Source organism: Neoarius graeffei, chromosome 18 (genome assembly GCF_027579695.1).
Source record: "Neoarius graeffei isolate fNeoGra1 chromosome 18, fNeoGra1.pri, whole genome shotgun sequence".
NCBI lineage: Eukaryota > Metazoa > Chordata > Actinopteri > Siluriformes > Ariidae > Neoarius > Neoarius graeffei.
Genome location: NC_083586.1, coordinates 42,584,311 through 42,600,868, shown reverse-complemented (window position 1 = coordinate 42,600,868; position 16,558 = coordinate 42,584,311). Strand labels below are relative to the sequence as shown.

The 16,558-nt window shown below is 42.6% G+C and overlaps 1 protein-coding gene across 4 annotated transcripts in view; it reads left to right on the top strand.

Moving 5' to 3' along the window:
• The first annotated feature begins 486 nt into the window (after positions 1-486).
• morc3b (MORC family CW-type zinc finger 3b) overlaps positions 487-16,558 on the top strand; it is a 33,252-nt gene continuing 17,180 nt past the window's right edge. For 2 of the 4 annotated variants that reach the window (XM_060898817.1, XM_060898818.1), the window contains exons 1-7: positions 487-910; positions 6,576-6,648; positions 6,834-6,966; positions 8,841-9,065; positions 10,739-10,876; positions 12,538-12,664; positions 12,795-12,923. In XM_060898817.1, coding sequence (XP_060754800.1) covers positions 872-910; positions 6,576-6,648; positions 6,834-6,966; positions 8,841-9,065; positions 10,739-10,876; positions 12,538-12,664; positions 12,795-12,923 — 864 coding nt within the window. In that variant the 5' untranslated portion in view covers positions 487-871. Of the gene's footprint in view, positions 911-6,575; positions 6,649-6,833; positions 6,967-8,686; positions 9,066-10,738; positions 10,877-12,537; positions 12,665-12,794; positions 12,924-16,558 lie in introns of those variants that run through there. The other 2 variants (XM_060898816.1, XM_060898819.1) reach the window with 2 other exon arrangements.

Here is a 16,558-nt window from a genome sequence, read left to right as displayed (position 1 = left end):
GATAGGGAATGGTAGATATGAATGACATTCAATGCTTATTTATGCATATTTTATAATTAACATTGATTTCTCCTTCTTTGTGATGTATAAATGAGAGTTAAGATTAGCTTTATATTGCACAAATAAAGCCATTTGGTGAAACTTTGAAGAAGAGAGCGTACCGATTTAACGTTTTTACCAAATTAGCATAATACTAATTAAATACTAATTTGCACAATTGCTTTTTAGGGCTGCACAGTGGTCTAGTGGTTAGCACTGTTGCCTCACAGCAAGAAGGTCCTGGCGAGGGCCTTTCAGTGTGGAGTTTGCACGTTCTCCCCATGTCTGCGTGGGTTTCTACCAGATACTCCGGTTTCCCCCTACAGTCTAAAGACGTGACTGTAGGTGTGAATGGTTGTTTGTCTCTGTGTCGGCCCTGTGATGACCTGGCAACTTGTCCAGGGTGTACCCCGTCTCTTGCCCATAGTCAGCTGAGACTGTTGGCCATAATTATCGTAATTATCATAATTAACATGTACTGAGTCTAGAATTCATTAAATTTTCACTTACATAACTGATAGAAAATATTGAACTTTTTTACGATGTTCTAATTGTTTGAGATGCTCTAGTATATAGATAGAGAGAGAGAGACTATCTGGACCCCTCACAATATGGTCACTGGTCAAAAAAAGTTTGCCATCCCCTACTCTCATCATAAAGTCAACAAGATACAGTATTTTGCAAATGCAGCGTGGGGAAGCGTGCACACTCAGCTGCCGCTGTGGTTAGCTTGTGCACGCGTATATGTTACTGATATGACGCTCTAAATATAGAAGATTCTCTTGAGCAGTTACAACAGACATCTAACATCAGTTTGCTTTTTTTGGAGAAAATGGCTACTCGTAAACACAGAGGAATACCTCTGAGCTCGGTAAGTACAATGTTTGTGTTTTTGTGCATCACCTGGATCCAGCCTGTCTCTTATCCTGTAACAGACTCTACAATTCAAACACAGTTCTGACTTTTACATCAGATTTACATTTCACATGCTCACATAAGACTAAATAATAAATAGACGAATATTTAATTCCAGATGTTTCAGATAATGTTTCTGTTGGTTTGTCATGCAACCATTCTCTCAAAGTTTGAGATTTGAAGATAGATAGATAGATAGATAGATAGATAGATAGATAGATAGATAGATAGATAGATAGATAGATAGATAGATAGATAGATGCTATGAAGAAGTTTTCTCTGAGAAGATGTTTAATTAACATTTTTGTCTCCACGCTTTTTTTTTTTTTCCTGACACTGTAAAGTCTTCAGGACAGAGGGCTTTGTAGTTTCTAAGTAGCATCATGAAGCTGAATTTTTTGGTCTTATTAACTTCAGGAGAGAGAAAAAGTGAGGCGGGTGATGGAAAACCTGTATAAAGCTGCTATAATGTATGTGAACAGGAACTGACGTAACTTTAATCGTAACTATAAGTGGCTAAAAAGTATGATGTGTCACTCTGAAATAAATGTAAAAAAAATTGTTCGTGTTGGCTAATTGTTAAGGAATAAGAGAGAATTTTTTGGAAAATAATCAACTTCACATCGCATTACCCTACCCTAGATTGTTGATTATTTTCCCTGTTATGTTTTAATAAGGGCGGCACGGTGGTGTAGTGGTTAGCGCTGTTGCCTCACAGCAAGGTCCGGGTTCGAGCCCTGTGGCCGGCAAGGGCCTTTCTGTGTGGAGTTTGCATGTTCTCCCCGTGTCCACGTGGGTTTCCTCCGGGTGCTCCGGTTTCCCCCACAGTCCAAAGACATGCAGGTTAGGTTAACTGGTGACTCTAAATTGACCGTAGGTGTGAATGTGAGTGTGAATGGTTGTCTGTGTCTATGTGTCAGCCCTGTGATGACCTGGAGACTTGTCCAGGGTGTACCCCGCCTTTCGCCCGTAGTCAGCTGGGATAGGCTCCAGCTTGCCTGCAACCCTGTAGAACAGGATAAAGCAGCTAGAGATAATGAGATGAGATGAGATGTTTTAATAAGGGTAGCATGGTGGTGTAGTGGTTAGCGCTGGTGCCTCACAGCAAGAAGGTCCGGGTTTGAGCCCCGTGGCCGGCGAGGGGCCTTTCTGTGCGGAGTTTGCATGTTCTCCCTGTGTCCGCGTGGGTTTCCTCCGGGTGCTCCGGTTTCCCCCACAGTCCAAAGACATGCAGGTTAGGTTAACTGGTGACTCTAAATTGACCGTAGGTGTGAGTGTGAATGGCTGTCTGTGTCTATGTGTCAGCCCTGTGATGACCTGGCGACTTGTCCAGGGTGTACCCAGCCTTTCGCCTGTCGTCAGCTGGGATAGGCTCCAGCTTGCCTGCGACCCTGTAGAACAGGATAAAGTGGCTACAGATAATGAGATGAGATGAGATATTTTAATAAGGAAGTTATTTAGAATAACTTCCTTATTCTATTATGTTTCATGATTGAATCATGTGTTTTATCATTGAATGTTTAACTGCACATTACTAGCTAAACTGTGATCACTGTGAATGCTGTAGTTTCTTGGTAAAAGCCATCACTCTTTCCTGGAAAGAACTTAACCATCCATTAAAAACAAGCCCTAAAAACCCAATGGTCACTAAAGCAAGTCTACCTGTTCTGTCCAGTTCTTTGTCACTTTGTCTTAACCTGGTCTGGATTATTATATTCTTTCATTCATTCATTAAATCATCTTCAGTAACTGCTTTATCAGCGTCACAGTGGATCCACACTGACAGAAATAGGGGTACAGTAGGAGCCCATTTCTGTCCCTCAAGGTACAATCTACACTAATGTACCCCCTACGGCTCATTATTGGACCTCAAGGTACCTTTTTAGGACCAAAAAGGGACATATGTTCCCCAGCAATATATAAAGTGTACAAATAAGTATCTTAGAGGGTACTGCCCCAGTGACATGCTGTTGTACCCCTAAAGGCACAATAATGTACTTTATTTTCTGAGAGTGCAGAGCCTATGTCAAGAACAAAATCTTAATGGGATGCCAGTCACTTGCATTAAGACTACAGTGCCTTGCAAAAGTATTCATCCCCTTTGGTGTTTATCCTGTTTTGTCGCATTACAAGCTGGAATTAAAATTGATTTGTGGAGGGTTAGCACCATTTGATTTACACAACATGCCTACAACTTTAAAGATGCAAATTGTTGTTTTATTGTGACACAAACAATAATTAAGATGAAAAGCCAGAAGTCTGGAGTGTGCATAGGTATTCACCCCCTTTCGTATGAAACCCCTAAATAAGAGCTGGTCCAAACAATTTACTTCATAAGTCACATAATTAGCTGATTAAGATCCACCTGTGTGCAATCAAAGTGTCACATGATCTGTCACATGATGTCTGTATAAATCAACCTGTTCTGGAAGGACCCTGACTCTGCAACACTACTAAGCAAGCAACATGAAAACCAAGGAGCCTCCAAACAGGTCAGAAACAAAGTTGTGGAGAAATATAGATCAGGGTTGGGTCATAAAAAATACAACCCCGATTCCAAAAAAGTTGGGACAAAGTACAAATTGTAAATAAAAATGGAATGCAATGATGTGGAAGTTTCAAAATTCCATATTTTATTCAGAATAGAACATAGATGACATATCAAATGTTTAAATTGAGAAAATGTATCATTTAAAGAGAAAAATTAGGTGATTTTAAATTTCATGACAACAACACATCTCAAAAAAGTTGGGACAAGGCCATGTTTACCACTGTGAGACATCCCCTTTTCTCTTTACAACAGTCTGTAAACGTCTGGGGACTGAGGAGACAAGTTGCTCAAGTTTAGGGATAGGAATGTTAACCCATTCTTGTCTAATGTAGGATTCTAGTTGCTCAACTGTCTTAGGTCTTTTTTGTCGTATCTTCCGCTTTATGAGGCGCCAAATGTTTTCTGTGGGTGAAAGATCTGGACTGCAGGCTGGCCAGTTCAGTACCCGGACCCTTCTTCTACGCAGCCATGATGCTGTAATTGATGCAGTGTGTGGTTTGGCATTGTCATGTTGGAAAATGTAAGGTCTTCCCTGAAAGAGACGTCGTCTGGATGGGAGCATATGTTGCTCTAGAACCTGGATATACCTTTCAGCATTGATGGTGTCTTTCCAGATGTGTCAGCTGCCCATGCCACACGCGCTAATGCAACCCCATACCATCAGAGATGCAGGCTTCTGAACTGAGCGCTGATAACAACTTGGGTCATCCTTCTCCTCTTTAGTCCGAATGACACGGCGTCCCTGATTTCCATAAAGAACTTCAAATTTTGATTTGTCTGACCACAGAACAGTTTTCCACTTTGCCACAGTCCATTTTAAATGAGCCTTGGCCCAGGGAAGACGTCTGCGCTTCTGGATCGTGTTTAGATACGGCTTCTTCTTTGAACTATAGAGTTTTAGCTGGCAACGGCGGATGGCACGGTGAATTGTGCTCACAGATAATGTTCTCTGGAAATATTCCTGAGCCCATTTTGTGATTTCCAATACAGGAGCATGCCTGTATGTGATGCAGTGCCGTCTAAGGGCCCGAAGATCATGGGCACCCAGTATGGTTTTCCGGCCTTGACCCTTACGCACAGAGATTCTTCCAGATTCTCTGAATCTTTTGATGATATTATGCACTGTAGATGATGATATGTTCAAACTCTTTGCAATTTTACATTGTCGAATTCCTTTCTGATATCGCTCCACTATTTGTCGGCGCAGAATTAGGGGGATTGGTGATCCTCTTCCCATCTTTACTTCTGAGAGCCGCTGCCACTCCAAGATGCTCTTTTTATACCCAGTCATGTTAATGACCTATTGCCAGTTGACCTAATGAGTTGCAATTTGGTCCTCCAGCTGTTCCTTTTTTGTACCTTTAACTTTTCCAGCCTCTTATTGCCCCTGTCCCAACTTTTTTGAGATGTGTTGCAGTCATGAAATTTCAAATGAGCCAATATTTGGCATGAAATTTCAAAATGTCTCACTTTCGACATTTGATATGTTGTCTATGTTCTATTGTGAATACAATATCAGTTTTTGAGATTTGTAAATTATTGCATTCCATTTTTATTTACAATTTGTACTTTGTCCCAACTTTTTTGGAATCGGGGTTGTATCCCAAACTTTGAATATCCCAGGGAGCACCATTAAATCCATTATAGCAACATGGAAAGAATATGGCACCACAACAAACTTGACAAGAGAAGGCCGCCCACCAAAACTCACAGACCGGGCAAGGAGGGCATTAATCAGAGATGCAATAAATACATCAAAGATAACACTGAAGGAGCTGCAAAGATACACATTGGAGATGGGAGTATCTGTCCATAGGACCACTTTAAGCCGTACACTCCACAGAGTGGGGCTTTATGGAAGAGTGGCCAGAAAAAAAATCATGTTTGGAGTTTGCCCAGCAGCATGTGGCAGACTCCCCAAACACATGGAAGAAGATTCTCTGGTCAGATGAGACAAAAATTGATCTTTTTGGCCATCATGGGAAATGCCATGTGTGGCACAAACCCAACACCCTGAGAACACCATCCCTACAATGAAGCATGGTGGTGGTAGCATCATGCTGTGGGGATGTTTTTCATCTCCAGGGACATGAAAGCTGGTCAGGACTGAAGGAAAGATGGATGGCACTAAATACAGGGCGATTCTGGAGGAAAACCTGTTTGATTCAGCCAGAGGTTTGAGACTGGGACGAAGGTTCACGTTCCAGCAGGACAATGACCCTAAATATACTGCTAAATTGACACTGGAGTGGTTGAAAGGAAACATTTAAATATCTTGGAATGGCCTAATCAAAGCCCAGACCTCAATCCAGTTGAGAATCTTGTGGCATAACTTGAAGATTGCTGTCCACCAATGTAACCCATCTAACTTGAAGGAGTTGGAGCAGTGTTGCCTTGAGGAATAGGCAAAAATCCCAGTGGCTAGATGTGCTAAGCTAATAGAGACATACCCCAAGAGACTTGCAGCTGTAATTGTAGCAAAAGGTGGCTCTACAAAGTACCGTATTGACTTTGGGGGATGAATACCTATGCACACTCCAGATTTCTGTTTTTTTTTTCATCTTAATTATTGTTTGTGTCACAGTAAAACAACAATTTGCACCTTTAAAGTAGTAGGCATGTTATGTAAATCAAATGGTGCTAACCCCCCAAAATCCATTTTAATTCCAGCTTGTAATGTGACAAAACAGGACAAACACCAAGGGGGATGAATACTTTTACAAGGCACTGTACGGCCAAATACCTACGCAAGGTTATGTACAATATTTCCTGTTTACCATAGCAATCCCAATTTACTTATCTGGCTTTCAAAACACTGATGTAAATAATTTAAAATATGCAAAACATGGCCATCCCTTGGACAAAAGACTCAACCTATGGAGCACCACAATGTCTCAGGAGATGTCTCCATTTGCTTCTCACTTTGCATGTCAGAGGTTGAATTTGTTTGAATGTTGAGTTTCTAACCAGCTTACTTTATCTACCTTCTGCAAAATAGCATGCAGCATATTTCTATAATAATAATAATAATAATAAACTTACCTATAACATCCATGTTTACCCTCTACAGCTCAGTCCTAAATTTCTTCATACAAACTCAACCAGCCATACCTGGCCCTTTAGTGCCATTGCTGAGCTGATTGGTGAGTTGGTAATCCCACTTTACCCAGATCTATGATCAATTTAACAACATTTCTAGTTAAGGCTATGAAAATTTGAAACCCTTTGAAAATGACACAATTTTGCTTCTCTTTTGGGATCTGGAACATCATAATGACCAATGTTTTCCTTGTCAGCCTTAATCTCCACGCTTTACACTTTATCACAGATAATGCTTATGACCCAGATGTTCGTGCCAAGCAGTTCTGGATAGATTGGACACGCATCAAAAACCTGGACTGCCTCTCTTTCATGGATAATGGAGCAGGAATGACCAGAGCCAAGCTGCATAAGATGCTCAGGTAACAGCAGATGCCACAAGCCATTTGTGACCACACAACAGCAGTGTTTGGAATGTGCCATTAAAAAAGCCAGTTATTACATTCAATATACGCTCATCATCCACTTTAGTAGGAACACCTGCATGCCTGCTCATTCATGGAAACATCTAATCAGTCAATAAAGTGGCAACAGCATACATGCAGATGAAGTTCAGATCAAATATCAGAATGGGGAAAAATTTGATCTCAGTGACTTTGACTTTAGCTTAGCTGTTTCTGCCAGAGATGCTGGCTTGATGATTTCAGAAACTGCTGGATTGTCCTGCACAACAGTCTCTAGAGTTTACACAGAGTAGTGTGAAAACCAAAATCATCCAGTGAGTGATAGTTCTGTGGCCAGAAATGTCTTGTTGATGAGAGAGGTCAGAGGAGAATGGCCAGACTGGTTTGAGTTGACAGGAAGGCTAAAGTAACTCCAATAAACAGTCTTTACAACCATGATGATCAGAAAAGCATCTCAGAATGCACAACAGTGGAGGACATAGACAAATTCATACAGTATATCTTGGAGCAGTGATGGACAAAGAAGGAGAAGGTAGTCATGATATTCGACACAGACTACAGAAGCCAAGAGGGGCATTCCATCGCTTAAGAAATGTATAGACATCAAGAGGGATTGGAAGAGAAACAAAAATACATCTTTATAAATCATTAGTAAGACCTGTATTGCTATATGGATGTGAGACATGGAAGATCACTAAAGCTGAAGAAAAGAAACTCAACACGTTCCAACATCAGTGCCTAAGAAAGTTAATCAAAATCAAATGGCAAAGTAAAACATCAAACAAGAAAATAAATGAAATTGCAAAAACAAGCAACATCAGCTGTGAGATAAGGAGAAGAAGGTGGACATGGCTAGGACACATTTTGAGACATGAGAAGGACAACAACAGTATTGTGGCACTTGGATGGGCTCCAGAAGGGAAAAGAGCTAGAGGCAGGCCCAAAATGACATGGAGAAGAACAAAGGAAAGAGAGAGAAACCATCAAGGATGGCCTAGTTGGAATGCAGCCAGGACTGCAGAACAAGACAGAAGGGGTTGGTCAGCCAGCATGGAGGCCTTATGCGACTTATGGCATGGAGAGATTTAAGGTTAAGGAATGTACAACACATTGAACCTTGAGGCGGATGCGATACAATAGCAGAAGACCACATCAGGATCAACTCCTGTCAGCCATGAACAGGAATCTGAAGCTTGGAAGCTACAGTGGGCAAAAATGCAACAAAACTTGGGGTATTTGAAAACTGGAAAAAACATAACTTGGTCTGATGAATCTTGATTTCTGCTGAGGCACATAGATGGTAGGGTCAGAACTGGGCACTAACAGCATGAATCCAGCCTTGTGTAAACAGTCCAGGCTGGTGGAGGTGGTGTAATGGTGTGGGGAATGTTTTCTTGGCACACTTTGGGCCTATGCATACCAATTAATCATCACTTGAATGGCATAGTCTACTGGAGAATTGTTGCTGACCATGTGCATCCCTTCATGGTCACAACATACTATCTTCTAATGGCTACTTCCAGAATGATAATGCACCATGTCACAAAGCAAAAGCTGTCTTGTCATGTTTTTCATTTGGCTGGTTAGCTAATAGCTTGACTGAGCAGGTGTACACCTATTCCTAATAAAGCGCATGGTGTGTATAGTAAATATATGTTATTGGTTTTACCTCCGACAGGTTCAGAAGTACCTTGCTTGCATAGTTGATGAAGGACTGTTTCTATGGAAACTTTTTGGACCATGCCGATCTTTATTACAGCTACCTTATTAGCAGTTAAGTGCACTACAATTAATCACTGAAATAATTTTATATTCATTCAGTATTCTTTCAGCTTTGGTTACAGTGACAAGAAAGCCGTGAGAGACCATGTTCCAGTTGGTGTCTACGGCAATGGCTTTAAATCAGGTTCCATGCGCTTGGGAAAGGATGCCATCGTCTTCACGAAGACCAGAGACTCGATGAGTGTCGGCCTTCTATCACAGTCCTACCTGCAGGCCATAAAAGCTCAACAAATCATGGTGCCTATTCTTACCTTCAGGCGCGATGGACAAAACCTGTATCCTTCATATAACTTCAGTATTACTGCATAAACATCATGAGCCATAGGCATTATAGCAGCAGGACGAAAGAAAGAGTTTTTGAAGCCATTCGGTACTTGTGATTTAAACTGCAACTGTAATTAATTGACATTGACAAACATTTCACTCCAGATTGACCCCATTCCCTTGGGTAAAAACTATTTATACATTTGAGAAGCCAATGGGAAAAAGGAAATGAAGCCAAACAGATCTGCTGTTCTATGGAAATATTGCAAATGACAGTTTTTCCATCCATTATCTGTAGCCGCTACAGAGTCGCAGGCAAGCTGGAGCCTATCCCAGCTGACTATGGGCAAGAGGAGGGGTACACCCTGGACAAGTCACCAGGTTATTGCAGGGCTGACACAGAGACAACTATTTGCACTCACATTCACACCTACGGTCAATTTAAGCCTAGGTCACAACCGGATGTACGATTTTTTGGCCGTGCGATTTTTGGCGTTTCCCAAATTGCTGCGTTTTTTTTGCTCGTGGAGAAAGACGCACGCTGGCCGTAAGTTTGTCTTGCAACCTGAAAAAAATGTAAGCGCCCGTAGAGTTTGCTTGACATGACAAAGAACCTCTGCGGCCAGCCCACGGCTCGAAAATCAGCACATCACACGCACGCACGCCGTGCGTTTCACGTGCGCCCTCCATGCGTTTCTTGCGTTTTTTGCACGTAGACCGGCCGTAGGAGCATGTACGGCCGGTTGTGACCTAGGCTTTAGAGCCACCAGTTAACCTAACCTGCATGTCTTTGGACTGTAGGGGAAACCGGAGCACCCGGAGGAAACCCACGCAGACACAGGGAGAACATGCAAAGTCCACACAGAAAGGCCCTCGTCGGCCGCTGGGCTCGAACCCAGGACCTTCTTGCTGTGAGGCGACAGCGCTAACCACTACACCACCCAATTACAAATTACAGTTTTTCTAAAGTGATATACTCGATTATTATAGGGCTAGAAACACTTTTAAATCTCGGGTTCAAATCAGGCCACCTGTTGTTGTCACAGGAGTTTATTTACAATTGTGTATTTCAAATGAATGAGATGGAGGGCTTGATCCTACCACTGTGATGTTCGTCAAATGCAAGTCTCATCTCATTATCTCTAGCCGCTTTATCCTGTTCTACAGGGTCACAGGCAAGCTGGAGCCTATCCCAGCTGACTACGGGCGAAAGGCGGGGTACACCCTGGACAAGTCGCCAGGTCATCACAGGGCTGACACGTAGACACAGACAACCATTCACACTCACATTCACACCTACGCTCAATTTAGAGTCACCAGTTAACCTAACCTGCATGTCTTTGGACTGTGGGGGAAACCGGAGCACCCGGAGGAAACCCATGCAGACAACATTCAAACTCTGCACAGAAAGGCCCTTGCCGGCCACGGGGCTCGAACCTGGACATTCTTGCTGTGAGGCGACAGCGCTAACCACTACACCACCATGCTGCTCTCAAATGCAAGTCATGTATACCAAATTGTGTATTTAGTTATCTCTCTCAAGTGTGTTCAGCTGTCCTATGATGTGTGAGCCAAAAAAAAAAAATGCAGTGGTTGGCTGTTGGTGCTCACCCTCTCTACTTAATAGGGAAAACTTGGATAGCATAATTAAATTAATCTCACCCTTGACTGTTAACGTCCCCAGACCGGAGGATGCAGCCAGTCTCGATGCGATCCTGAGACACTCACTGTTTAATACAGAGAAGGAACTGTTCACTGAGCTGCGTGCCATCAGCACTGCTGGACCCACTGGCACACGCATCATTATCTGGAATCTGCGCATGTGAGCTAGCGGTTTGTTGAATATGTGTATACCAGTGGTTTCCAAATCAGTGTTTCCCATCAAGCTGAAGTAAACCTGGGGGAAGGTCTGGGCATGGTAGGGGATGTTGATATTGCTGTCTGAGACATAAAGGGAGGGGTTATTGGATGGAACTGTGGTTCCTTTTATGGCGACAAGTAATTTGTTTCATTTGCAGCCACCAAAATCTCAGCTTGAAACCTGAACGTATACAAGACATTAAAAAATTTCACACTCATATGCTCATATGATAAAATAGTCAGAACTCAGAAACATTCCCCAATAATATTATCAACCCAGGTAGGTATAAATGTCTATCCTGAAATAAAATCAGCTAGATAGTGTCATGGAAAGTCCTCATACAAGCTAATAGCAAACATCAGAAAATGTCCTATAACGAAAAGTAGCTATAGCTAATGCTGAAAACTTGTCTTGTTTGAAGTTGATCCATTAAAATAAATATTGAAAGAAATGGGGGGAAGGAAGATATAATTTAGGATCAGTTAGGTGACCAATTTACAGCACTGTGCACAAGTCTTAGGCACATGAAAAGAAATGCTGTCGACCAAAAATGGCTTAAAAATAATTAAATGAAATGTTTCGACATTCATCTCATCTCCTCTCCTCTCCTCTAGCCGCTTTATCCTGTTCTACAGGGTCGCAGGCGAGCTGGAGCCTATCCCAGCTGACTACGGGCGAAAGGCAGGGTACACCCTGGACAAGTCGCCAGGTCATCACAGGGCTGACACATAGACACAGACAACCATTCACACTCACATTCACACCTACGGTCAATTTAGAGTCACCAGTTAACCTAACCTGCATGTCTTTGGACTGTGGGGGAAACCGGAGCACCCGGAGGAAACCCACGCGGACACGGGGAGAACATGCAAACTCTGCACAGAAAGGCCTTCACCGGCCACGGGGCTCGAACCCGGACCTTCTTGCTGTGAGGCGACAGCGCTAACCACTACACCACCGTGCCACCCCTGTTTCGACATTAAAAAAAAATACTATAAGCAGTAAGCAGTAAGCCATAATAAATGAAACAAAGTCAATATTTGGTGCGAGACGACCCTTTGCTTAAAAAAAAAAGTTGTCTTAGGTACAATGAGTGCATTTTTTTGCGGAAATGAGCTGTAGGTTTTACTGAGCATCTTACAGAACCAGCCACAGTTCTTCTGGACACTTTGACTGTCACACTTGCTTCGTAATTTTGCACCAAAACCCAGCAGCCTTCATTATGTTTTCTTTTTTAATCTGAAAAGTCATCTTTTTATGTAATATGCTGCTCAGATACAAGCTTTTTCTTTTCTGTAACATTTAATTTTGTGCTGGAAAACCAATGTTTGGACTCTAAAGTGTTTTTGTACTGATTCGATAATGTAGAAATCTATAACAAAGTTTGTATGAAAAAAGAATAGGGTGCCTAAGACTTTTGCACAGTACTGTGTGTGGTGAAGTTTATTTGGGGTGAGGCATGTTCATATGATAACTTCAGTCATGGGGAACTTCTTACTGAAATGATGATATTGAGTTGTACCGTTGTACACCTGAGTTTTGCATAATGTCCCAGCAGTATTTATTTTATTATATTATGTTAAATATTTCATAGTATATTCCTTATGTTCATGATTTTGCAGGATTACAAATGGGGAGACGGAATTCAACTTTGATGCAGATAAATATGATATTCAGATCCGAGCAAATGCTAGTGAGAAAACCCGAGAGTGTCGAGCCATGACACCCGAGAGCGACTATTCACTAAGAGTAAGTCCACACACTATCATTGGCACAATGGGGGAACAGATTTTTTTTTTACCTACAATAATATTTGGGTTTTTCTCAAAAGGCTAGAGTTCAAGAAGAAAGTTTTTATTTCTTGCATTTCCGTTTGTAGGCGTACTGTAGCATTCTGTATCTGAAGCCACGTATGCAAATCAACATTCGAGGACAAAGAGTGAAAACCCAGCTCATCTCCAAGAGTCTTGCTTACATTGCCAATGACAACTACAGACCTTCATTTCTGGTATCCTTTTGAATATAATCATAGTCTTGAATTCCATCTATTTGATACACCCTACTTTAAACCACAAGTGTGTTTTAACACAGAGACCCTGGTGGCACAACTAAGAGCTAGCCCTATGGTTGGAGGTTCTCATGTTTGAATTCCAGTGACGCCTCAGTCATTTATCGCCAAGAGAGCATAATAGGTCCCGCTTTTCTGTGTCTGTAAACTAATGACTATAGAGAAGGCTGATTAGCACAGTCCTCCCAGTGTGTGTTGTGAAAAAATTTCTCATCTCATCATCTCTAGCCGCTTTATCCTGCTCTACAGGGTCGCAGGCAAGCTGGAGCCTATCCCAGCTGACTACGGGCGAAAGGCGGGGTACACCCTGGACAAGTCGCCAGGGCTGACACATTTAGAGTCATCAGTTAACCTAACCTGCATGTCTTTGGACCGTGGGGGAAACCGGAGCACCCGGAGGAAACCCACAGGGAGAACATGCAAACTCCACACAGAAAGGCCCTCGCCAGCCACGGGGCTCGAACCCGGACCTTCTTGCTGTGAGGCGACAGCGCTAACCACTACACCACCGTGCCACCCCTGAAAAAATTTCTGATCAATGTATTCTCTTTTTCTTTATTGAACATTTATTCACATTTATTCATATACACATATATTCAAGCTAGACGGTCTTTCAATTTCATAAAATTGGTGAAATTTAGTTTAGTTCCCTCTGAAATTTGGTCAGTGTGATATATGTTTATTTCTGCAATATCTCCAAAAAATATCAGGCCATTCTGTGGCTAGGAAGATATTTAATTTGAGGGGATTCCCTAGCAAATAAATATGCATGAAATTGCTTGTTTCACACAGTCAAGCAGACAGACGAAGTCCATGTGTGCATGTGAAGGTTTCATCAGTTCCATCATTCTGTCGCTAAACGAACAGCTGATCACACCGAGGTGCTCACTGACCGCTGATATTTATTAGTTTGGTCCTGCGTTTCCTTTCCTTCGCAACATAATGTCTTTTCTTCTCGCTTTCCGTTACTGTAGTCAGTCTTTCATGTTTCATTCGCACACTCACGTCCTCCATTTTCCTCTCCTGTTTCAAATTTGTATCCCACAATGCCTTGCGCGAACGGGGAAAGCCCACCATGCGATGCATGATGTAGTATCTTGGATTGCGTCATGGTGAAGCAGGAAAAAATAGCGGAGAATTTACGGCCACGTCACCCTAAATTCATTAATTGCTCTATTTTAAAAAACCTAATAAAATTGGAAGTCAGTGATTCGAATTCAGTAGCTTTCGGTCCACTAAACAGAAATAACTGGGTGTCAGGGAAAATTCTTTTCTTTTCAATGGGGTTCAGGTCAGAGGACTGAGATAGCCATGGCAGAAGCTTGATTCTGTGTTCAGTGAACCATTTTTGTGTTGATTTAGACATGTGCTTTAGATCATTGTCCTGCTGGAAAACCCAGTTTTAGTTTCCTGGCAGAGGCAGCCAGATTCTGATTTAAAATGTCCTGGTATTTCATGGAGTCCATGATGCCATGTACCCTAACAAGGTTTCCAGGGCCTTTGGAAGAAAAACAGCCCCAAAACATTATACAGCTTCCACCATATTTTACAGTTGGGATTAGATTCTTTTCATTATAGCCATCTTTATTTTTACACCAAACCCACATTGAGTGTTTATTGCCAAAATCAGACCATAGAACACAGTTCCAGTCAAAGCTGGAGTAACATTTCACAAACTTCAGGCGCCTATGTTTGTGATTAACTGACAGAAAAGGCTTTTTTCTTGTATACTTTCCAGATAATCTGTTGGCATGGAGGTGGATCTGATGGTGGTTTTGAAAAATAATAATACATTTTATTTATAAGCGCCTTTCAAGGTACCCAAGGACACTGAACAGTAAAACACAAACAATAAAAAGCAAAACAATAAAATAACAACAATAATAAAATAATAAGAAATCAATAATAATAATGGCGGCACGGTGGTGTAGTGGTTAGCACTGTCGCCTCACAGCAAGAAGGTCTGGCGAGGGCCTTTCTGTGCGGAGTTTGCATGTTCTCCCTGTGTCCGCGTGGGTTTCCTCCGGGTGCTCCGGTTTCCCCCACAGTCCAAAGACATGCAGGTTAAGGTGGGGTTTACATTAGGCCGTATCAGCGGATCATCAGATTAACGTTTTTAAAACGATTAGTGTGCACACAGCAACACCAATACACGATTCGTGTGCACACAGCAACACCAATACACGGATACGCTCGGCTCCGCAGGCATCCTGCGCTCCAAATCACTCCGCCCTGAACAGCGAGTGCCCTCTGGAGGGTGCGCACTCCGGCCCTGCGCAGCTCACAGAGCGCGCGAGTGAAGCGCACGAGCTGTGATTCGGGACTGAGCCGCTGTGTGTGTGATCCCAGCGCATATCACTTACCACTTGCAAGTGGAAGGATGGCAAACCTAAAGACCATCATAACTACACAATGGGCAGTATTTGCATCAGTATTTGCAGTATTTTCATACTTTTATACTCTTTAATGAAAGGTGATACAAGGCGGAAGTCCGCGCCGTTTTTCAGCAGTCGCGTCACATGACCAATGCCAGCGAATCAGGAAGGTGGATGTCACAGTGACGTTGTCCAATGACGACGCCAGCTAGAGCTCAGCACAGCGTATCTGTGTATTCTCAATGTTTACACAGCACCGGATCAGACACGATCTAGATTGAATACGTGGACGCTGGTGGATTCCCGTTTCCCGGCGTTTCCAGGCGTTTTAATGTAAACGGACAGTGCATCCGCGAAGAAAACGAGACAGATACGGTCTAATGTAAACTTGGCCTAAGTTAACTGGTGACTCTAAATTGTCCGTAGGTGTGAATGTGAGTGTGAATGGTTGTCTGTGTCTATGTGTCAGCCCTGTGATGACCTGGCGACTTGTCCAGGGTGTACCCCGCCTTTCGCCCGTAGTCAGCTGGGATAGGCTCCAGCTTGCCTGCGACCCTGTAGAACAGGATAAAGCGGCTACAGATGATGAGATGAGAATAATAATAATAATAATAATAACAACATCATTATTAAAAATCAAAGAGAAAAGGCCAAGCTAAAGATATGTGTTTTTAGCTGTTTTTTGAAAGAGGACAGTGTTGAGCATTGGCGCAATGCTAGTGGCAGGGCATTCCACAGCTTAGGGCCATTTACACTGAAAGCCCTGTCACCCCTAGAGTAGAGCCGAGAGTAAGGGACTAGGTGGGCCGAGACTAGGAATAGGTGGGCATCTGAGGAGCTAAGATTTAAAGGTAACTGATATGGCGTTAGGAGATTTGATAAATAGTGAGGGGCCAGGTTATGTAGGGATTTGTAAACAAGTAAGATAATTTTGTACTGAATGCGGTATTTAACTGGGAGCCAGTGCAGGTTATATAGAATAGGAGTGATATGATCCCAGGGCCTGGTGTGAGTGAGTACCCTAACAGCTGAGTTTTGGACATATTGCAGCCTATCTAGTCGCTTGGCTGGGATGCCATCGAGCAGGGCATTGCAGTAGTCCAGTCTTGAGGTGACAAAAGCATGTATAAGCGTTTCAGCTGTAGATGAAGTCAAGGAGGGATGGAGTTTGGAGAGACTTTTCAGGTGAAAAAAAGCTGT